This window comes from Lacerta agilis, chromosome 14, assembly GCF_009819535.1.
Source record: "Lacerta agilis isolate rLacAgi1 chromosome 14, rLacAgi1.pri, whole genome shotgun sequence".
NCBI classification, from domain to species: Eukaryota; Metazoa; Chordata; class Lepidosauria; order Squamata; family Lacertidae; genus Lacerta; species Lacerta agilis.
Window position 1 is genome coordinate 17,279,788 of NC_046325.1, and position 18,081 is coordinate 17,297,868.

The following is an 18,081-nucleotide window of genomic DNA, read 5'->3' on the forward strand; positions in this document are numbered from 1 at the left end:
TTTCCCCCTGTGTAAATTACAGGTACAGGAGCCTTCAGCCCCACAATACAGGTGGAGGGGGGTACAGTTCCCTCCCCCCCCACCCCCCCATGCTGGGGTTCCAATTGTTGGCAATTGGTGTTGAAAAAACAAAAACAAACCCCCGTCTTGCACTTAAGTGTACAGATGCATAACCAACATGCTGTGTAGTTGGGCTCTTGTGTTCTTAACCCTCCTTTACATCCCACCCCAAAACAAAACAAAAACCACCATCTGGAAGGCCGCTCCCCCCCCCCCACTGCGCTCCTATCCCCCTTTCCTCAATTTCCTCCCTCCCCTCAATTTTCTTAATTCCTTCACTGTCGCTTTACACATAACAAGACACACACACACACACCCCACACACAACACTTGCATCCTGGCCGTAACCGTTTTGCTGTCAACAACCCTCATCGTTGCTCTTGATAAAGTCTGTGAAATGAAGCACATCGCAGTGAATGAGTGACCCCTTACACACGCGTGCAAAAGGGCCGCTTGCTCCCAAGCGCTGGGAGGAAATGCGGCTGGCCTTGCCACACTATACAACGCCGCAGTAGCCACGCGCGTCCCTGACACGTGAAGCTGCGCACGTGTGAAGCGGCAGCCAGTATCTGCCTTCTCTCTTCCATTATCTAGGTTCTGCTTCTTTTCTCCATCTAGTCTCTGCCCCATCCTCCCATTCTTGTGCTGGGCTCCCCTCCCCTTTCCCCTTCTCACATTGCCCCCAAACCTCCTCTCTTCCTCTGTTCTGCCTCTCTTCTCCTATCAGTTCTCCCAATTCCTCTTTCTCCCCCCGCCCCACTTTTCCCATCTGGAAATGATTATTCTCCCTGGGAAAGAAACTTTCAGGAAATTCCATCCTAGGGTTGGGTTAGCCGCCGGGGTGGGGGTGGGGGCGGGAAGGGAGAGAGGGGGGGGAAAGAAACCCTTTTCTTAACTTTCTTCTCTTCTCCCACCCGCCTCCATTCTGAGTTCCGCAGTCTTTTTTTCTCCGGCTACATCGTGTGTGTATCCTTTAAGGAACTCCTTTCCCAACAGCCGCCTTTTTATTTTATTTTATTTTTTAGTTATTGATCATGCAATGCAAATCCCGAATTCGTCCTGGTATATCCCTTTAAGAAAGTGGAGCGAGGAAGGGAAAGTGGGCGCGGCGTGAGACCCGCCCGTCCCTTTTAACCTCTGGCTTGCCAGAGCTGTAAAGCGGAGTCGAGTAGCTGAGCCGAGTGGTTGGAACTTTGCTCGAGAGATGGAAAGAGGTACGACGGGTCGCCCCCCTCAGGGTTTCGTGGGTCGGGACTCCTGGGTTCCTTTCTGTAAAGGGCGTGAGTAGGCTCGAGAGTCCCTGGGCTCCGTTAGAAAATATAGGGGAAAGGGGCAGGGAACCCCGGATTCTCTGGGAAGGTAGTGTTGCCTAGTGGGTTAGAAGCGGGGATACTCTCTTGAAGAGCAAGTGGTTTTGGGAGCCAGGACTCCTGGGTTCTCTTGGACTACTGGTATCCACGGTGTGGATATTGGGGCTGTTCCACGTGTGATCGAGACTCAAGACTCCAGAGTTTGGTGGAAAGGCAGCGTGGACTAGTGGTTTGAAGCCACAATGACCGGAAGCCAGGAAAGGGAGTTTAGCGTAGTGATGAGTTAGAATCTGGTCGTGGGGACGTTTCTAGAGACCAAAGGAGATCTGCGGGCAGCCAGAGTTCTGTGCTCCCTATGTCCAAGCGCTGGGTTTTGCTGGGAGAGGAAGTGTGTGGATTAGAATTGCCTGTGGATGACTAACTGTGAGCAAATGGGGTGAGCCAGGGAGAAGAGGCTGTAAACAGAAGGAGAGAAGTTAATCACACACACACACACACACAAAAAAAAAAAATCCAAAGGCAGAAGATACCCGGTTAGGAAGAAATGGATGTCAGGCAGTGGGAGGCCGGCTAGCTCTGGAGGCGGAGGGAACAGCATTTGGAAAGGGTACCTGCAAAAGTTCTTTATGTGCATGTTCACACTTGCAGGGGAACATGAGCAAATGTGTCAGGAAGGGTCGTCTTGAAGGATCCAGACCCTTTTAAGAAGGGTGTTGGCTGTTTTGTATTGGGCTGAAAGGTTCGTGCATATGTCTGTGTGTTCAGGATTGTATGGGTGAGCAGTGATGCACATGGCTGGTTCATACATAGGACAGGTGTGTTTCGCACAGTGATGTGGGGAACCTCCAGTTTTCCAAACCTTCGTTTTGTTCTGCGGAAAAATCTCCTAAGTCGATCAGTAACAATTAACAGGTGCCGGTTGGATATCGGGCAAGCTGGCCAGTTCTAGAGTTTTTGGCTTTGTTCACCAAATACAAGTAAATTAAACATGCTAAATTAAGTGACTCTCTAGACTGAGCGTCAGAAAATTTCCTCAGGCATGTTACCTAATTAGGCAAACAAGCCTAATTATCCAATTCAACATTTCCCAGAAAAATCCACATCGCTGGTTGTGAAACAGTGTGCATTTGTGTGTAAAAAGTAGGCAGAGTTTCGAGTTGTCTGTTATTGGGCTGGCAGTGCTGTGCAGAGGTGTGGATTTTCCTGTATTCCTGCTGTGTGCATATGTAAAATCATTGATCTGCATTTGGCAAGGCCCATCCACTTTCCCAGGCAAAACCTGCTCAGTTGGGCACAAGCCTGTGCTGTCCCAGCCATGCCTTTGAGGATCACATGGCGCACAGCATGTTCAAAGCGTGTTCCAGGTCTCCAGGGCACTTGGCGGGGGAAGGGTGCCGCGGATCCTCCACTTGTTATATAAATCTGGATTCCTGTCACTGCTGATTGAATTGCAGTCATGTGGTTTGTTGTCCCTGCTTGCCTAGTTAATTGATTTTTGTGTTTTGTTTTTGGCATTGTGGCTCCTATTGATTTATTTCTCTGTGTCTCTCTTTTAGTGCTGCTGGTGTTAATTCAGCTGTCTTTTTAAAAGATGAGGTTTGTTTACAATGTTTTGATACGTGATCTGCTTTGATTCCTTATTCCTCGTTGATTCTCTGCACACAATAGAATTTGCTGTTTCCCCAGAGAAATCTGAGATCTGGCTTCTCTCTTCCCCTTAGAGAGTCCTGCAGAATCGGACCAAAGTTCCATCTAGCCCAGCATCCTGTTTTCAAGGATGCCTCTGGAACCCCTTAAGCAGGTCACAAAGGCAAGAGTTGTTCCCTGCTTGTCCCCAGAGATAGCCTGCCCCTGAACATGGAGGTTCTATTTAGCCGGCATCGCTAATACAGCCTTTGGATTCTACTGGGAGGAGTTACACGTGCTGTGCTTTAACCTCATGAAAGTGCTCCTGTCAGCATGAAATGCTTGCATCAGAGGAAAGGCTGTAGCTCTGCAATAGAGCATCAGCTTTGCATGCAGAAGATTCCAGGTTTGTTCCCCAACATCTTCAGGCCAGGCTGGGAATGCCCATGTGGGTAGCATTGGAGAGTCCCTGCCAGTCAAGTGTAAACAGTTCTGAACTAGGTGGGCCAATGATCTGACTCTGTATTAGGCGCTTGTGGAAGGTGAGTGAGCAGATGGGGAAGCCGAGGTCAGGAGGAAACTTGTCTTCGAGGAAACCAGTGTGTCCTTGACCGAACAGGGAGTTGAAACCAGAGCCGAGCCGCCATCTTTTTATAGCATCACCGATGTATGTCCCACTTAACAGAATAGCATGAGCAAATCAAACAGACCCCTGACCCAAGGAGCTTGCAGTCTTGCGCTGGACATGCTGTTTGTTGCGCCAGATCCAGCGCGCCTCACTGTGACTCCAAACACCTCCCTACTCATCCCAGGATCCAGCCAAACCCTTCCACCCCATCCTCATCGCTAGGCCTTCTTCACATGTTAGCATTTGGCGGGATGCTGGACTTTTGGGTCTGATCCCAGACGAGTTTCTCTTTTAACTATCAGCAATTTCCTACAAGGAAGCCCTTTTGGTGTACAAACGCAGGTGCGTAGGCAAAACGCTGTGTGCAAAGGTGGCAGCTGTTGCAACTGAGCAGAGCTTTCTTCCACAGCTTGTTGGACCAGCCTCGAGGTGGCTCCTGGTTCCCAGTTCCTTATTTGACACTGCAGCCTCAATAAGTACAAGTTGCCAAGCCCCTGCGCCCCAGAATAAGCTTTGGGCAGCCCCATTCATAACTTCCGTGAACAGGAGGTCCCCTCTCAGTTGTATTTACACCCTGTGTAGCTGCTGAACTCTGGAGCAATCTCTAGACACGGGATTTCCCCGCTTTCCTTACACAAAAGCAACTTGGATAAAGTGGTTCTGGTATTTCAGAGACTAGAATCCATTCAGAGAGTTCAGGAATTGCACCTCAATTTCTTGCACACACAAACACGGAAGAAGTAAGAAGATTCTGCTGGATCAGGCCAATGGCCCTTCTAGTCTAGCATCCTGTTCTCACACTGGCCAACCAGATGTCTGTGGGAAGCCAGCGAGCAGGACCTGACTGCAGCAGCCCTTTCTCCATTTGTGATTCCTAGTTTCCCTGAAACTCTTCGCTGTGGTCCAGGCCTATGGTCTCCCTGTTCCCTTTTTTAGCCCATCGTGGATAGAGACCAATCAATGAGTCACGTGGCAGTGCATCATTTAGCTGACGCATCAGTGTGTGTGGGGGGGGGGACAGAAAGGAAGCATTTCGGATAACAGCAAATTGAACAGCTAAGACCCTGATAACAGAAACATCCATGGGCGGAAAATGCCATTGACTTTATGAAATTGGAGCAGGAGTGGTTAGGAGGCATCTGCTTCTCTGATGAAGGTCCAAGTTTGCAGAAAGAGCATTCATCCCCCCCCCCCTTTTTGCTTATATTTTCTAAAGGAACAAAAAGTCACGCATACGTTTCCAGTAAACTTAAGGAGAAAACTCTTCATTTGTCTTGTTGATTACTTTTCCCAGTACTCAATAAAAACTCTCCCGTCCCAGTCCCTCTGCTGCTGCCAAAATCTCCCATTATTTGCTAATTGTTATCTTCTGGTCATGTTACTGGCTGCTGTCGCCTCCACCCCCTTAATCGACAATTCTTTATCATTTCCCCAATATTTTGCCTCGCTCATGCGCTCGTGGCTGGAAAATGCCTTAACTCGTCATTGTTTTTAATCTAGTCTCATTATTGGAACAATGTTTTCTAGCCTCGTTGAACGGAAGGGAGTTTCAGACTTCTGTGCAGCGGGTTTTTTAGAAGGCCTTGAAGACCTGCCCTTTCCAATTGGCCTTCCAGGAGTGATGTTTTCTTGGTTGGGCTGCGGCCATGTATTCCTGGCTTTCTTATTCTCGTGAGGAGATGAGCCAAGCTATTTCTGGTTTTAAATCGCCTGCGTTAACTGTTTCTTTTTCTTCTGCTCCTTCTTGGCTGTATGGCTGTAAGCCACCTTGGATGGGCATTGGTTTTTTTTTAAAAAAAATGCCTAAAAATAGTTTCAAATAAATGACATTATTTCTAAATCAGGGGTGGGGTTGAGAAGTGGGGGCCAGAGTGTGGTACATGGGCCAGATGTGGCCTGATCCTTTATGCCATTGAGCCCCCCTCTGTCGGCTCCATCCTTCAAATGTAAATAGTCCAGTAAGAGAGACTGTGTGGTGTAGTGAGTGCTGAAGTAGGGCCTGAGAGACAAGGGTTCAAACCCTCCACTGGGCCATGAAGCTCGCTGGGGGACCTTGGGTCAATCGCTGCCTCTCGGCCTAACCTACCTCACAGGGTTGTTGTTGGGATTAAATGAGATGGGGAAGAACCTGGTATGCCATCTTGAGCTCCATGGGGAGGGTGGGTGGGTGGGATATAAATGTAATAAATAAGATGACCAGCAGATTTCTCAAATCCTCTGGACACTGTTTTTTGTTTTTAGCCATGATTTCATTCCTAAAATCTAAATGTTAGGACTGCTCTGCTGAGTACAGTGGTACCTCTGGTTACGTACTTAATTCGATCCGGAGGTCCGTTCTTAACCTGAAACTGTTCTTAACCTGAAGCACCACTTTAGCTAATGGGGCCTCCCGCTGCCACTGTGCCACCAGAGCATGATTTCTGTTCTTATCCTGAAGCAAAGTTCTTAACCTGAAGCGTTATTTCTGGGTTAGCGGAGTCTGTAACCTGAAGCGTATGTAACCCGAGGTACCACTGTATGTGCAAGACCAACCTCTTTAGCAAATGCTCGGCCTTCTGCCTGCTGTTCTAGCTTGAAGGCAACACACAGGGCCCCCTGAACTGGCCATGGTCCATTCCTCCACCTCAGGAATCTGCCACCATATTCTGTGTGTGCCCCATCCTGACATACTAGGGCATGGAGAAAGACTAACCTTTTTCTTAAAGCCTTATCTGAATGATGTTGCCATTAGATGAGGAGCAAAGATGTCTGGTGTGGATGGAAGAGAAGGAGGAGGAGGAGAAGAATAGTGGCCGCTGTCTCCTATGATTGCCCTCTGGTGTCTTTCCCCCATTTTTTTTTTTTTTGTCTACTTCACTGTTAAACATAAGCTTTGAACCTGGTGCTCATAAATGGAGATAAAAAGTTCTTGACTCTGAGATTTACAACCTCCTTCACCCCTTGCGTCCCACGTACGGACGTAGATCTGCCTCTCGAAAGGTTGTTTTTCTTAAAGCTAACTAATCTTGGCAGGCGATCTCGCCTCCCCCTTTAAACCATTCATCTCCAAACTCCTCTCCTTTCCACCAGCCCTCCTTCTCCCAATCTTCACTTTTTGTCTGTGCTCCCATGGCTACATCCATCCATCCTCACTCTGGGAGGACTGCAGATCTCCCTCCATCTGACTGTCAGTGCATAAACTCTGAAAGGGGGAGTCCTGTGGTAGAGAAACCAGTCTGGGAGCTCCACCTGTTGATCTTCAGCCCAGTCTTCCTTGATCCCAGTTGCATAAAGGGTGTGCCTGATGGCAAAGGGAATGTGTTCTGCACAAAAACAAGTGTGCTTCTATATTGTGGCACACTACAGAAGTTGAAAATAATCCCCTGGCTTGCATAATAATAATAATAATAATAATAATAATAATAATAATAATATCCACGCTTCACCAGCACGTTCCACAATGGGTTAATGGTATTTAAAATTCAGAATTAAATGCAGCTGGGAGATTATAGTCACAGGTATAGGGATGGTGGTCCTGGAAACACACATCTCAGGTGTCAAAGGCCAGGGTAAAGAGGCACATTTAAGATCAAGATACCAGGGTTATCTGGCTCAAAACCTGTTTTCAATGCTGATGGTACCAGGATTTTTTTTTCTTTTTAATTATTATACAAAAATAAATACATACAAACCAACATACATACAAACATACCAACCAACAATACAAATACAACGACAACGACAAAAGAAGAAAAAGAAAAAAAAACTATACACATATAATATACTTACATCCACATCTTCCATATTCATATTAGACAAATATCACATTATAACACTAATTAATTTAAATCCACATATTCATACTTTTTAGCCATCCGTTCGTAACGCAAGGACTAAATTATTAAATAATTTTGTTCCTTGACTTCCCTGATACATCTCTGTGGTGATTCTGTGGTGATCATCAGCCACAGGTTCATGACAAAGAGGCAAGTGCCTCTGACCACCCATAAATGCCTTTCACCGTAAAGTAACTGCATTTTTTTTGCCCCTCCTCCTGGCAGCACCTGGAATTAAAGAGAAGGCCACAGGGTGCGATTTTATGGTAGGTTTGTCTCCTGTGACACAGAGTCCGTGCAAGAAGAGAGCCTGTGCCTCAGCAGGAGGAGCTGTATTGCAAGCCCTCCCCTTGCTGCTCTACTTTTCTGCTTGCGGGGAGCCTTTTTACATGGGACTTGGGAACCAGTAAGATGGAGCAATTCACCTGTCCATCACATCTCTTAACATATCATATCTGAAGAAGTGTGCATGCACACGAAAGAACAAACTTAGTTGGTTTCTAAGGTGCTACTGGAAGGATTTTTTTTATTTTTTATTTTGTTTTATCTCTTAACACATTCTCCTCTCATATGTATGGTTCTTGCGTATTGTTGTGTGCCAGTGAGATGCACCTTAGCTGCCAAGGAAGTTCTCATTGCGCCGATATGCTTAGATTTTATTATGAGCATTCTTTGCTTAATTTTGAAGGCAGTGGTTGAGTTTTTGCAAAAAAAATTGTACCCTCTACCACCCACGGAGCAGTTAGAATAAATTGTCTGGGTGTAAAGAGACCTTTAGGGAAGGGGAAAGTGATAGTGTATATAGCATAGAAAAATGGGAACCATCAGCAAAACCTATCATGAGGGCTAGAAACCTATTTTTTAAAAATGGGTGTCGAGGTTTTGAATTCTAATTGCACACAATCCGCAGCCTTGGGTTTATCTTTCTTATCCATACTTCAATGCCCCCACAGTCATGTGCTACCCCACTTCTCCATCCTTTCCAATTGTATCACCCTTCCTGATTGTCTTTTGTGTATCTAGCACTCCATTATCTTTTGTGTTTGATTTTCTGTGCATAAGTTGTTGCTTCCTTAATATGAATAACCCCATGCCCCAATATAGCTTAGGGCACCCTTTGCCCTCTTCATCAGTCTTCTTCCACACACACACCCCATCTTGCTCCCAGTTGCCTCTCCCATGTTCTCTTCCACCATTCTCCACTTCGATTTCCCTCTTTCCATACCTCCTCCTTGTTTTTTCCCCCCAACATGCCACTTTTGTTTCAAAGCCACATGCTTCCTTTCTCAAATTCCCTCCTTTGCAACCCTCTGCTCTTTCACCAATCCTCCCCAATCCGGCGCTTAGCCTGCTTTCCAAACACGCCAACCAAGTCCGGAAGTTCAGGAATGCAGTGAACTTTATAAGGCAATGGAGAGGCTTTTTTGTGTTTTTCAAATTTCCTCTCCCCTCTTCTTGGGGCAATATTTTTTTTGGCTCCTGGATCCCAAGCGTTCTCTCTCCCCCCCCCCCCACCCCAATTTGGGGCTTGTGTCTCTCCCCCCCTTTCTTTTCTTTGGGGCAAGCGGTGTGTTTGGTTTTGCTTGAGCTTCTGACATCTACGATTTCATCTTTCTAATGCAGGTATAAATAAATAAAATTCCGGGCCACCACCCAAGAAGGGAGGAGTGAAAGCTCGTGACGAAGAAGAAGAAGTGGGTGAAAGAGAGAGAGAGAGAAGGGAGTGTGAGAAGCGGACAAATGAAAGGAGAGAGAAAAGAGGAAATTTTGCTGGGGATTTCTGAGAACTGCGAGCGAACTTCCCGGACCTAGCTACACAAAAGTGGCGACAGGATCCAACTGCAAACGCCAGGGAAGGATATACGCGTTTCGTGGCTCTGGTTCACTTGGCACTGCCTCTTGGCGGAGGCAGCGGATCGGGGCGACTACAAAAGCAGGAAGAACGACAGGACAGTCCTGTGAGTCACCCCGAGCTGTGGGGGAAAGGAAAAGGACTTTGGAGTGTTTTCTTTGCAAAGGTGAGTTTCGCTAGCGCCTGGGAGAGCTTCTAAGCAGTGCTTTGTGCCGACGGACAGCTCTCAGCCGACTGCTGCCTGTCACAAGGCGAGAGAGCGCAGCAGGCTGTCTGGACTCCTGAGTTCCCCGAGACAGGATTGCGGGGTCAGCAGGGAGTGGCAGCCAGACCGGCCTTGTGGGCTCCCCCACAAGGCAGGGTGGGATTTAGCGGTTTCGAGCCGGCAGGCAGGGAAGTAGGACTCCTGCGTCCCTCTAACAGAGGACCGGGGCTTAGGAGCCAAGGCAGAGGAAATCTGGAAGAGGTGGGAAAGAGGGGAAGCTGCAGGGTTCCTGTGTTGTGTTGTGGGACTGGGGAGTGGGCTTGAGTGAGGTGGGCAAGTTTGGGTGGCTCTCTCCTGGAAAGGGAGGGTGGGGTGGGTCACGGAGATGGTCTTCAGAAGCCTTTTGGGTGCCTCATCCCAGGAGAGAAGGGGGCGGGGAGGGAGAAGCCACCGTTTGTGTAGCAAAAGGGGTGTGTGTCTGGCAAGAGGAATGAGTGAGGGGCCATAAATCAAAAAATCAAACAGCGGCTGGGCTGGGAGCAGGGGAGGGTGTTGGCTGGGGCTAAAGTAAATAGGCCCCCTAGCCTGAGCTTCTTGGCATGCTCTCCACAGGCAATCAAAACTCCTGGCTTGCAGGGAAACCTCCCCTACGTCCCCTTTCTTGATCCCCCCTCTCCCGGCTCTCCCCCACCCCTGTAAGCCTCCAATCAGTGTAGGGGACCTGATTTGCACCCAGCCCCTCGTCATGCTGTAACCCACCATATCCCACCTCTCAGCCAGCAAACCCACACGTTCAAACAACCCACGTTGGTTTCGCCGCCACCACAACGTCCCTTTCCGAGAAGAGCCCTGGCTCCCAAGCCCTTCCCTGCCACTTAGCACCCGCTTGATCGCTGTTCCGTTCCAGGGAACCCAGGTGTCCGGGCTAAATGGCTCTGCCCCATGACAGGCAGAGCCAGACGACTGTAGAGCAGAACATCCCCCCTCCCCCTCCCCCCCCCCCGATTCCCGATCATTTCCTCAACCCCGGCCACATCTGAGCCTTTCAAAGGACTTCATTTCATTTACCAAAGGAAATTCCGTCATCCTACTCCGGGGCTAGTAACCATATCTGTCATCCGCAGAGAAGGGAAACATGGACGGGAAAGGAGGGAATAGATCCCTTCTCCCAAGAGGCTGGAGCATAAGCCTCTCTGGGTTCGTGCCAGGACCATGTCAGACCCCCAGCCCTTCTGGATCTCAGCTGTTCCCCGTCTCTCCGTTAAGTTATTGCATGCACAATTGATGTGTTTTAGTGCGTGCTCCCAAGAGTCTGCTTTTGTTGAAGGGGGGGTATTGTGGCATTATCCCCTGCTCTCCCCTCCCCACACCCCTTGCCTGAAATCAGCCTTGCGTAGAGAAAACTTCCCATCCACAAACTGCCCTCCCGCTTCTTATTAGCTAACTTGTCCGCACAGACTGTGTTGGCCAACCGGGGCATTCATGAAAAACAAACAGGTTATCATAACGTTTTTCCTGCTAGTCGCCTGGAGGCGAGTCTGAATTTGACACAGGTGACCAGGCGAGCAGCTGTTGGCAAGCTGGATTCGTGAATGCAATTTCTTTTATACTTGGGGGAATGTGATACTTCTCCCACCCACCCCCCAAAACAAACATGACTTCCAATGTAGTTTTCCCAGTACCGTTATATGTTATATGTACGCTGTTAGTGCAATCGTTGCTTGATAGATCTCTCCTGGACTGCAGTTAATGACACAAGAGCCACATCTCTTTCCCATCCACTGGTTACCTGCACCGTTTAGTGATCTTCTGTTATTTTAAAAGCCACCTTTTAAATTTGTCTTCCTGCTCTGCCTGGCCCCGGCACTTAGGTGTCTTCGTGTAAACTCCGGCTTAGAAGGAGGAGAGCATACATTTAACCAGGTTCACGTTGACCAGGCTGGGCTTCCCATACCAACTTTTCTATCTCACCCCACCCCCCCCCAAAAAAATCCAGCGGGGCATTGTACTGTTGTTGCTGGCTCAGGGTTGGTGTTTATCATTTATGGCCTTCGGGGTGGGAGATATGCCAGTTGAGGCAAAGAGCACTTTGGCAGAAGTTATACGACGGATGCGGCCACTTTGAAGCGGTCAGTTCACCGAAGCTGCCTTGAACTTTCCTGAAGGGCTGGATCTGGTGGAAAGATCCACCTTGCAGCCCCGTCTAGGCTGGGTTGTGTTCCATAAAGTACAGTAACTGTAGTGGCAAATGAAACATACACGGTGCATTGCTGACTTAACCTAAGCAGTGAAGAAACTGGGTCTCAGCCCCCAAGGGTTTTACAGTACAGTATAGTCTTGACAGTGGGGAGAGGTAGCTAAGGGGCAATAAGGGATGCACAGAATCAAGAAGAGATGGCTGTGTGGGTGCCATGAAACCAAAGCTCAACCATAGAGCAAGAGAGGGGGACATTTCAGCTTGGGGGCCACATTCTATTCTATGGAGCCTTCCAAGGGCCATATGCCAGTGGTGGGCGTGGCCAGGAGAAAAAGTGGGTGGAGCACCAAATGCCAGTTTGCCACAGAACCCTCTCTTACCCTCTTTCTAGGCTAGCGAGAAGCATTATCAGAGTTCAAAGGCTCCCCAGCCAGGCAAAAACACCAAGGGAGGCTGCAAAAGAGGGGTGTGGCTTGGGGAGAGTCTTGAGGACCACGTAGAGAGGCCTGGAGGGCCACAATCAGCCTCTGGGCCTGAGCTGCCCTACAGACACACCTCAGTACTTATTTATTTATTATGCAATTTACTGACCTCCACAAAAACATACATTGGTTTTCCCCCTGCTGCTTTTCCAGCAGAAAGCTGTGGCCAAAGCAGTTTGGAGCACGTAGGAAAATAAGTGAAAGAAGTGATACATAGCAAAAGAGAAACCCATCAGCATATCTAACCACTCGGCATAAAAAAATAGTTGCGCCAAATATTGGCACATGCCCCCTCAGTTTTGGGGTGCATTTCTGAGGCATGACAAAGAACCAGTTGGTGGAACTGAGTGAGTGGGCAAGATTCAGAACCATTAGACTTTGCCTGTTATTGTAGATTTTTAATGCACATTTCATGTTGTTGTTTTTAAAGTGAAATTTCCCTTATACGGAAAGGGCCCAGTCCTTCCCCGTCCCAGGCCCTGAAAAGGTTTTTTTGGTACCTGAAGAGTTAAAGAGCTGGCTAGGAGATTGGCAGCCAGCTACCTTCCTGTGTTCTGTGGGAAGGGTGTGGCGTTGAGTGGCTGAGAGGAAAGGATGCTGGCAGCCAGGACTCCTGGGTTCTTTTCTCTCCTTGCCTCCTAAATGTGTTTGGGTTTCTCTTTCTCTCCCACCTGTGCTGACTCGACTCTCCCTCCTTACCCTTTTTTCCACTTCTGTCAGCGCTTTCTGATCTTTGGAGGCAGGGAGAGACCTAGTCGGCTCTCTTCTAACTCGGCCTCCACCTCCTCCCCAGCCTCCACGGTGTCCCCTCCCCAGTACTTGCCTAGACTATGTCTCCTACCCCCAGCGCAGCTGCTGCTTGTTCCCCATTAAAGCATGAATCATCCCCGGCTCTTAGATCATCACACCTTAGATCATCACACACAATAGGCAGGGAGCACCCAGGGAGTCCCACCTTCACATGTGTATCTCCCAAGCACCATCCATGTCAGGGCCAGTCCAAGACATTTTGACACCTGAGGCGGACTCCAGAATAGCTCCCCCCCCCTTCCTGCCATGGAAGAAGGGGTTTAAGGGAAGATCTACATCGAGAACTTGGGGGGGGGGAGATCAATGTCAGGATTTGCTCCCCCAGTGAACGCAGCCGCACATGGGTGAGCCAGCCTTTTCTTTATGAAATCATTTTTATTTCATTTTTACCAATATAAAATTATAACAACCCAAATGCTTATCCATATATAGAGATTACTCTGAATCTCGAGACTGCCCCCCCACCCCCTTCATGGGTCCTATTGTCAGCATTTACAACTGCATATTATTTGATATAATCTACATTTTATATCAATCCATATTGTCCATAATATTTGTCACATTACAAGTGAGATTAAAATTCTGCTAATGTTTCCATCTGCTTGCAATGGGTCTCTTAAATAGATGATGAATTTCCCCCATTCCTTTTTAAAGTTTTTGTCCTCTTGGTTCCTGAGCTTTCCAGTCAGCTTTGCCATTCCTGCTTAGTCCATCAGCTTAGCTTGCCATTCCTCCCTGGTAGGGACTCTTTTCTTCTTTCCATCTCTGGGCTAGCAGCACATGGGTGAGCCAGCCTTGATCCATGTGTCTGGCACAGTACAGAGTACCAAAAAAAGTAGGTCTTTCCTCTGAGGCACTTAAAAGTTGGACAAGAGGGAGATTGAGGTTGGGGTAAACAGAGAGAGAACATGTCCCTTTCAGTTACCCACTCTTGGGCTCGGTCCCCAGACGGTACTGATTTCTCCCGTGCTTAAATCTCGGGTGTCATGATGATCCCATTATCTTCAGCTGTGATCCAAACTAAACCCCACTTGTCTTTCACTTCTCGGCATCGAGTGTAGTAGTCAAATATTTCCAGTTCCTGTCTTTCCCATTTCAGCAGTCCCCACCAGGGCCAGATTGAGGTTTGATGAGGCCCTAAGCTACTGAAGGTAATGGGGCCCTTTATATGTCCAGCTGTCCTTTGTCAACAACAAATTGTCACTTTTTTGTGTTGAATGTATGCTATATGGTAATTTATGGACCTAATAGGTATCTAAAGCCATTTGCACATGTTCCCATGCAACCAATCCATGCAGAATATAAAGGTAAAGGTACTCCTGACCATTAGGTCCAGTCGCGGGTGACTCTGGGGTTGCGCCGCTCATCTCGCTTTACTGGCCGCAGGAGCCGACCTTTGTCCGCAGTTTTTCCAGGTCATGTGGCTAGCATGACTAAGCCACTTCTGGCTAACCAGAACAGCGCACGGAAACGCCATTTACCTTCCCGCTGGAGTGGCACCTATTTATCTACTTGCACTTTGACGTGCTTTTGAACTGCTAGGTTGGCAGGAGCAGGGACCGAGCAACGGGAGCTCACCCCGTCGCGGGGATTCGAACCGCTGACCTTCCGATCAGCAAGCCCTAGGCTCAGTGGTTTAGACCACAGCGCCACCCGCATCCCTTTACCCTATATATAGAAATGAGCAAACCAGTGATATTTTAGGGAGCAGGCTAGCAGGTGGGGCCCATTACTTACATCACAGGAGCCTACACAACACAAAACACTGCTGCTTGTATGTAGGTTTTATTTTATTTGTTTTTTATCTTATATTTTGGAAATGTACATCCAGGTTTCTTTTTCTTTTAAAAAAAATTTGGGGCCCCCAAGAGAGTGGGCCCTAAGCTATAGCTTGTTTAGCTTATATGTAAATCCAGCTCTGGTCCCCACCCTTTTTCTCCAGGCTCCACACCACCAACCTTCTCCTTCTCTTAAGGAACCCAGGACTCCTGAGTCCCAGCTCCCATGGCAACCTAGGCGTTCCTTGTTCTAGGAACGGGTTGAACAAGTTGCTGTCCTCTGGGCTGCAAGAGTGGGAGCTCAGCACCCTACGCTGGGGCAGGAACGGTTCCTGCCATCACTCATCCAAGGCTCTGCTTCTGAAATCTCAGCCGGGAACTGGGAAAGGAGGGAAGGAGCCTCTGGTCCCCATCCTTAGTGCCAGTGGAGTAAAGTGGATCGATCAAGGATACAGACCTGGGTTTACACCTGTACTTGGTAATAGCCTCAGAATAAGTAGCAAAGTCTCTGTGTAGCCTACCTTACAGGATTGTTGTGCAAATAAACTGGGGTAGCCCTCCATTGAGCTCCTTGGAAGAAGGGGCAGGATATGAATCTGATAGAGTTGAAGCAGCCTCCAAGACAACTGCGAATTCTAGCCTATATAGTTTTTGAAATAATGATTATGGGGGGGGGGGGAGAATGAAAAGGGGTTTTCAATGTATGTCTCCACAAAGCCCTGTATGGTAGGCCGTTGTTTCCATTTTGTGGCTGGGGACCAAGATGGGCAAGTGAGTTGCCTAAGATCAAGTGAGGACTCTGTGGCAGAGGCTGGGAGGACTCAGACCCACGTCTCCTAGGCCTTGACGGACAGACTATGCTGGCTCCGTTGGGAAGCTTCCAGCCCTTTCTCCTTCTCACACATTTTCTCTCTCCTCTCTCTCTCTCCCCACCCCCCAAGATGCCCATCCTCAAGCAGTCCCCTGTCTCCCAATCCAAGAAGCGGCCGCGTTTGGACCGGGCCATGATCAGCGCCCCCTTGGGTGATTTCCGGCACACGATGCACATCGGCCGTGGGGGAGATGCTTTTGGCGACACGTCTTTCCTCAGCAACCACGGGGGCTCCAAGGCCAACGGGCTGCCTCCCGATGTGTCCCCTGGGGCCTTCTCTAGCCCTGGAGATGCCCGCTTTGAACTGTTGTCTCCCCCCGGGAGCGGAAACGGCATAGTCCAGAGCCCGGCGACATCGACCCCAGATGGCAGCTTCGTGGCCCTGCAGACCCCGGAGAAGGCAGAGCGGCAGAAACCCTGTAACGGAAGGGACTGGGACCTGCCCCAGAAGTTCCCCTTGGAGAGCCCCACATTGGAACATGCCGAATCCTTCCTCTCTTTCCAGTTGGACTTGGGGCCTTCCATCTTGGACGATGTGCTGGGAGTGATGGACAAAGACTGGGACAGCATCAGAGGGCAGGAACAGGAACCGCTGAGGGTCGGAAGCTCCAGCCCAAAGGGGCACCTCCATCGTGGTGGTGAAGAAGATGAGGAGGAGGGGGAGGAGGAAGAAGAAGAGGAGGAGGAGGAGGAGGACGACGACGAAGGGCAGGGCTACAGTTTTGAGGATGAACAGGATGAAGAGATTGGACTATAGGAAAGAAGAAGAGCGGTATTGGTTTTGATCGCTTTGATTTCTCTAGCTTCCCCCACCCCAGCACTCCTCCTGCCCTCTTTTTGGCAGAATTTCTCAGCCCCTCTGATGTGAGTTGGTCTATGGGCCAAACGTTGTCTGCAGATGACTGCCAGTTGACCCATCCCAAAGATCCACTGATCTCAAATCTCTCATGGATGTGTTCAGGAGGAAAATGGACAGGGGCAGGCAGGCAGGCTGCACCTCCAGTGTGATTCTTGCCGTCTCCCTTCTCTTGTGAGAGAAAAGCACTGTGCAACTGAGAAAACACACACACACACACACACACACACACACACTGACCAATTACTGTACTCCCTCCCTAGGCATGGGATGATACAGATATTTTGATGAACTAAAAATGCATCTTGGTTATAAGGCGTTTCAGAATCCCAGGTTGTGCACCACTGATACCATCTCTGTCTCACCTTTCACTTCTCCGTTGTTTTATGCAACCATCCATCAGGCTACCTTGCGAAGGACGATTCCATCTCCTGCACTTGTACTGTTGGTTTCGGTCTCTAAACCCAAAACTGTTTTTTGAGAATGCTGGAAGGACAGGCAGGCTGATAACTTGACAGATGGGTTGGAAATAAATTGGCATGTTTATGGAAGGATGGAGGGAAGGAAGATGCACATATATTCTGAAGTACCTGTCCAGCTATTTAGCCAATCATTATATTGTTTTTCTTACCCCACTAGCATATTCAGCAGTGTGAAGTTATCCCTCTGTTTATTTGCCTGTCAACCATTTTCTTTTCATCTCATCCACTCCTTGACCCTGGTGCTCTTCTGTCTGTCCAGATACCCATTCACTGACCACTTCTTTCTCTTCATTCAGTACATCAGTGTATCTGTATATCCAGCAGCAGCAGGACTGACAACACTGCAAGTCCTCCAGGGCTGGCCCTGCTATTGGGGAGAGTGAAGGGGCTGCTTCAGGCAGCAGATGCTGAGGGACAGAAGCTGCAGGCCTTGGCTATTCCTCCTGAGCCAGCAGACATCCCCCCTGTGTTGCCATGTGACCTGCCCTGAGCGCCTTAATCTGGCTTGCTCCCTTGGGGTGGTGAAGGATCCCATCTCATCATCAGCACTGAAATAAGCTGCAAGTCAAGTTGGCTTCTGTACGGGGAATGGAGTGGAGCTGCCGTCTTTGCCTCAGCAAAGGAAGACAATGTAGGGCAGAGCTTCCCAAACTTGGGTTCTCCAGCTGTGTTTTTTTGGACTACAACTCCCATCATCCCTAGCTAGTAATACCAGTGTTCAGGGATGGTGGGAACTGTAGTCCAAAAAGAAGCTGGAGACCCAAGTTTGGGAAACTCTGATGTAGGGGAAGGAAGACAATGGGAGCTTTGGGGGAGGAAGTTGAGGGCAATGGGTTTGCTGTTTAAGGTGAAAGAAAGCAGAGGACCTTTCTCACCTCCCTTCTCAAAGGGCCAGTCAAGAGAATATGGCATAGCTGTCAAGTTTCGGATTTGAAAATAAGGGATCAGCAGTCTCACCTATCCTGGGGACAGTCACATGTCAGTGGTGGGTGGAGCCAGAAGCAAAAGTGGGCGGAGCAGCAATGTAAACTCCAAGCGGGCTCGGAGCGGAGCAAAGAGGAGGGCAGCCATGTGCTCCGCGCGATGGAGCCCCATCGTCGTCTTGTCTG

At 48.9% G+C, this 18,081-nt stretch overlaps 1 protein-coding gene across 2 annotated transcripts; it reads left to right on the top strand.

Annotated features, from left to right (window-relative positions):
• Positions 1 to 1,086: 1,086 nt before the first annotated feature.
• Positions 1,087 to 17,489, top strand: CDC42EP5 (CDC42 effector protein 5). 2 transcript variants are annotated; one of them, XM_033169813.1, is made up of 3 exons: positions 1,087 to 1,274; positions 9,063 to 9,457; positions 15,705 to 17,489. In XM_033169813.1, the coding sequence occupies exon 3, from the start codon at positions 15,705 to 15,707 to the stop codon at positions 16,389 to 16,391; it is 687 nt and encodes a 228-aa protein (XP_033025704.1). In that variant the 5' UTR covers positions 1,087 to 1,274; positions 9,063 to 9,457; the 3' UTR covers positions 16,392 to 17,489. The 2 variants fall into 2 exon arrangements, with proteins under 2 accessions (XP_033025704.1, XP_033025705.1); XM_033169814.1 differs by lacking the exon at positions 1,087 to 1,274 and adding an exon at positions 1,323 to 1,340.
• The last annotated feature ends 592 nt before the right edge of the window (positions 17,490 to 18,081 follow it).

Coding starts and splice junctions, on each gene's coding strand:
- CDC42EP5 (XM_033169813.1), top strand. CDS start 15,705: ATGCCCATCCTCAAGCAGTCCCCTGTCTCCCAATCCAAGAAGCGGCCG.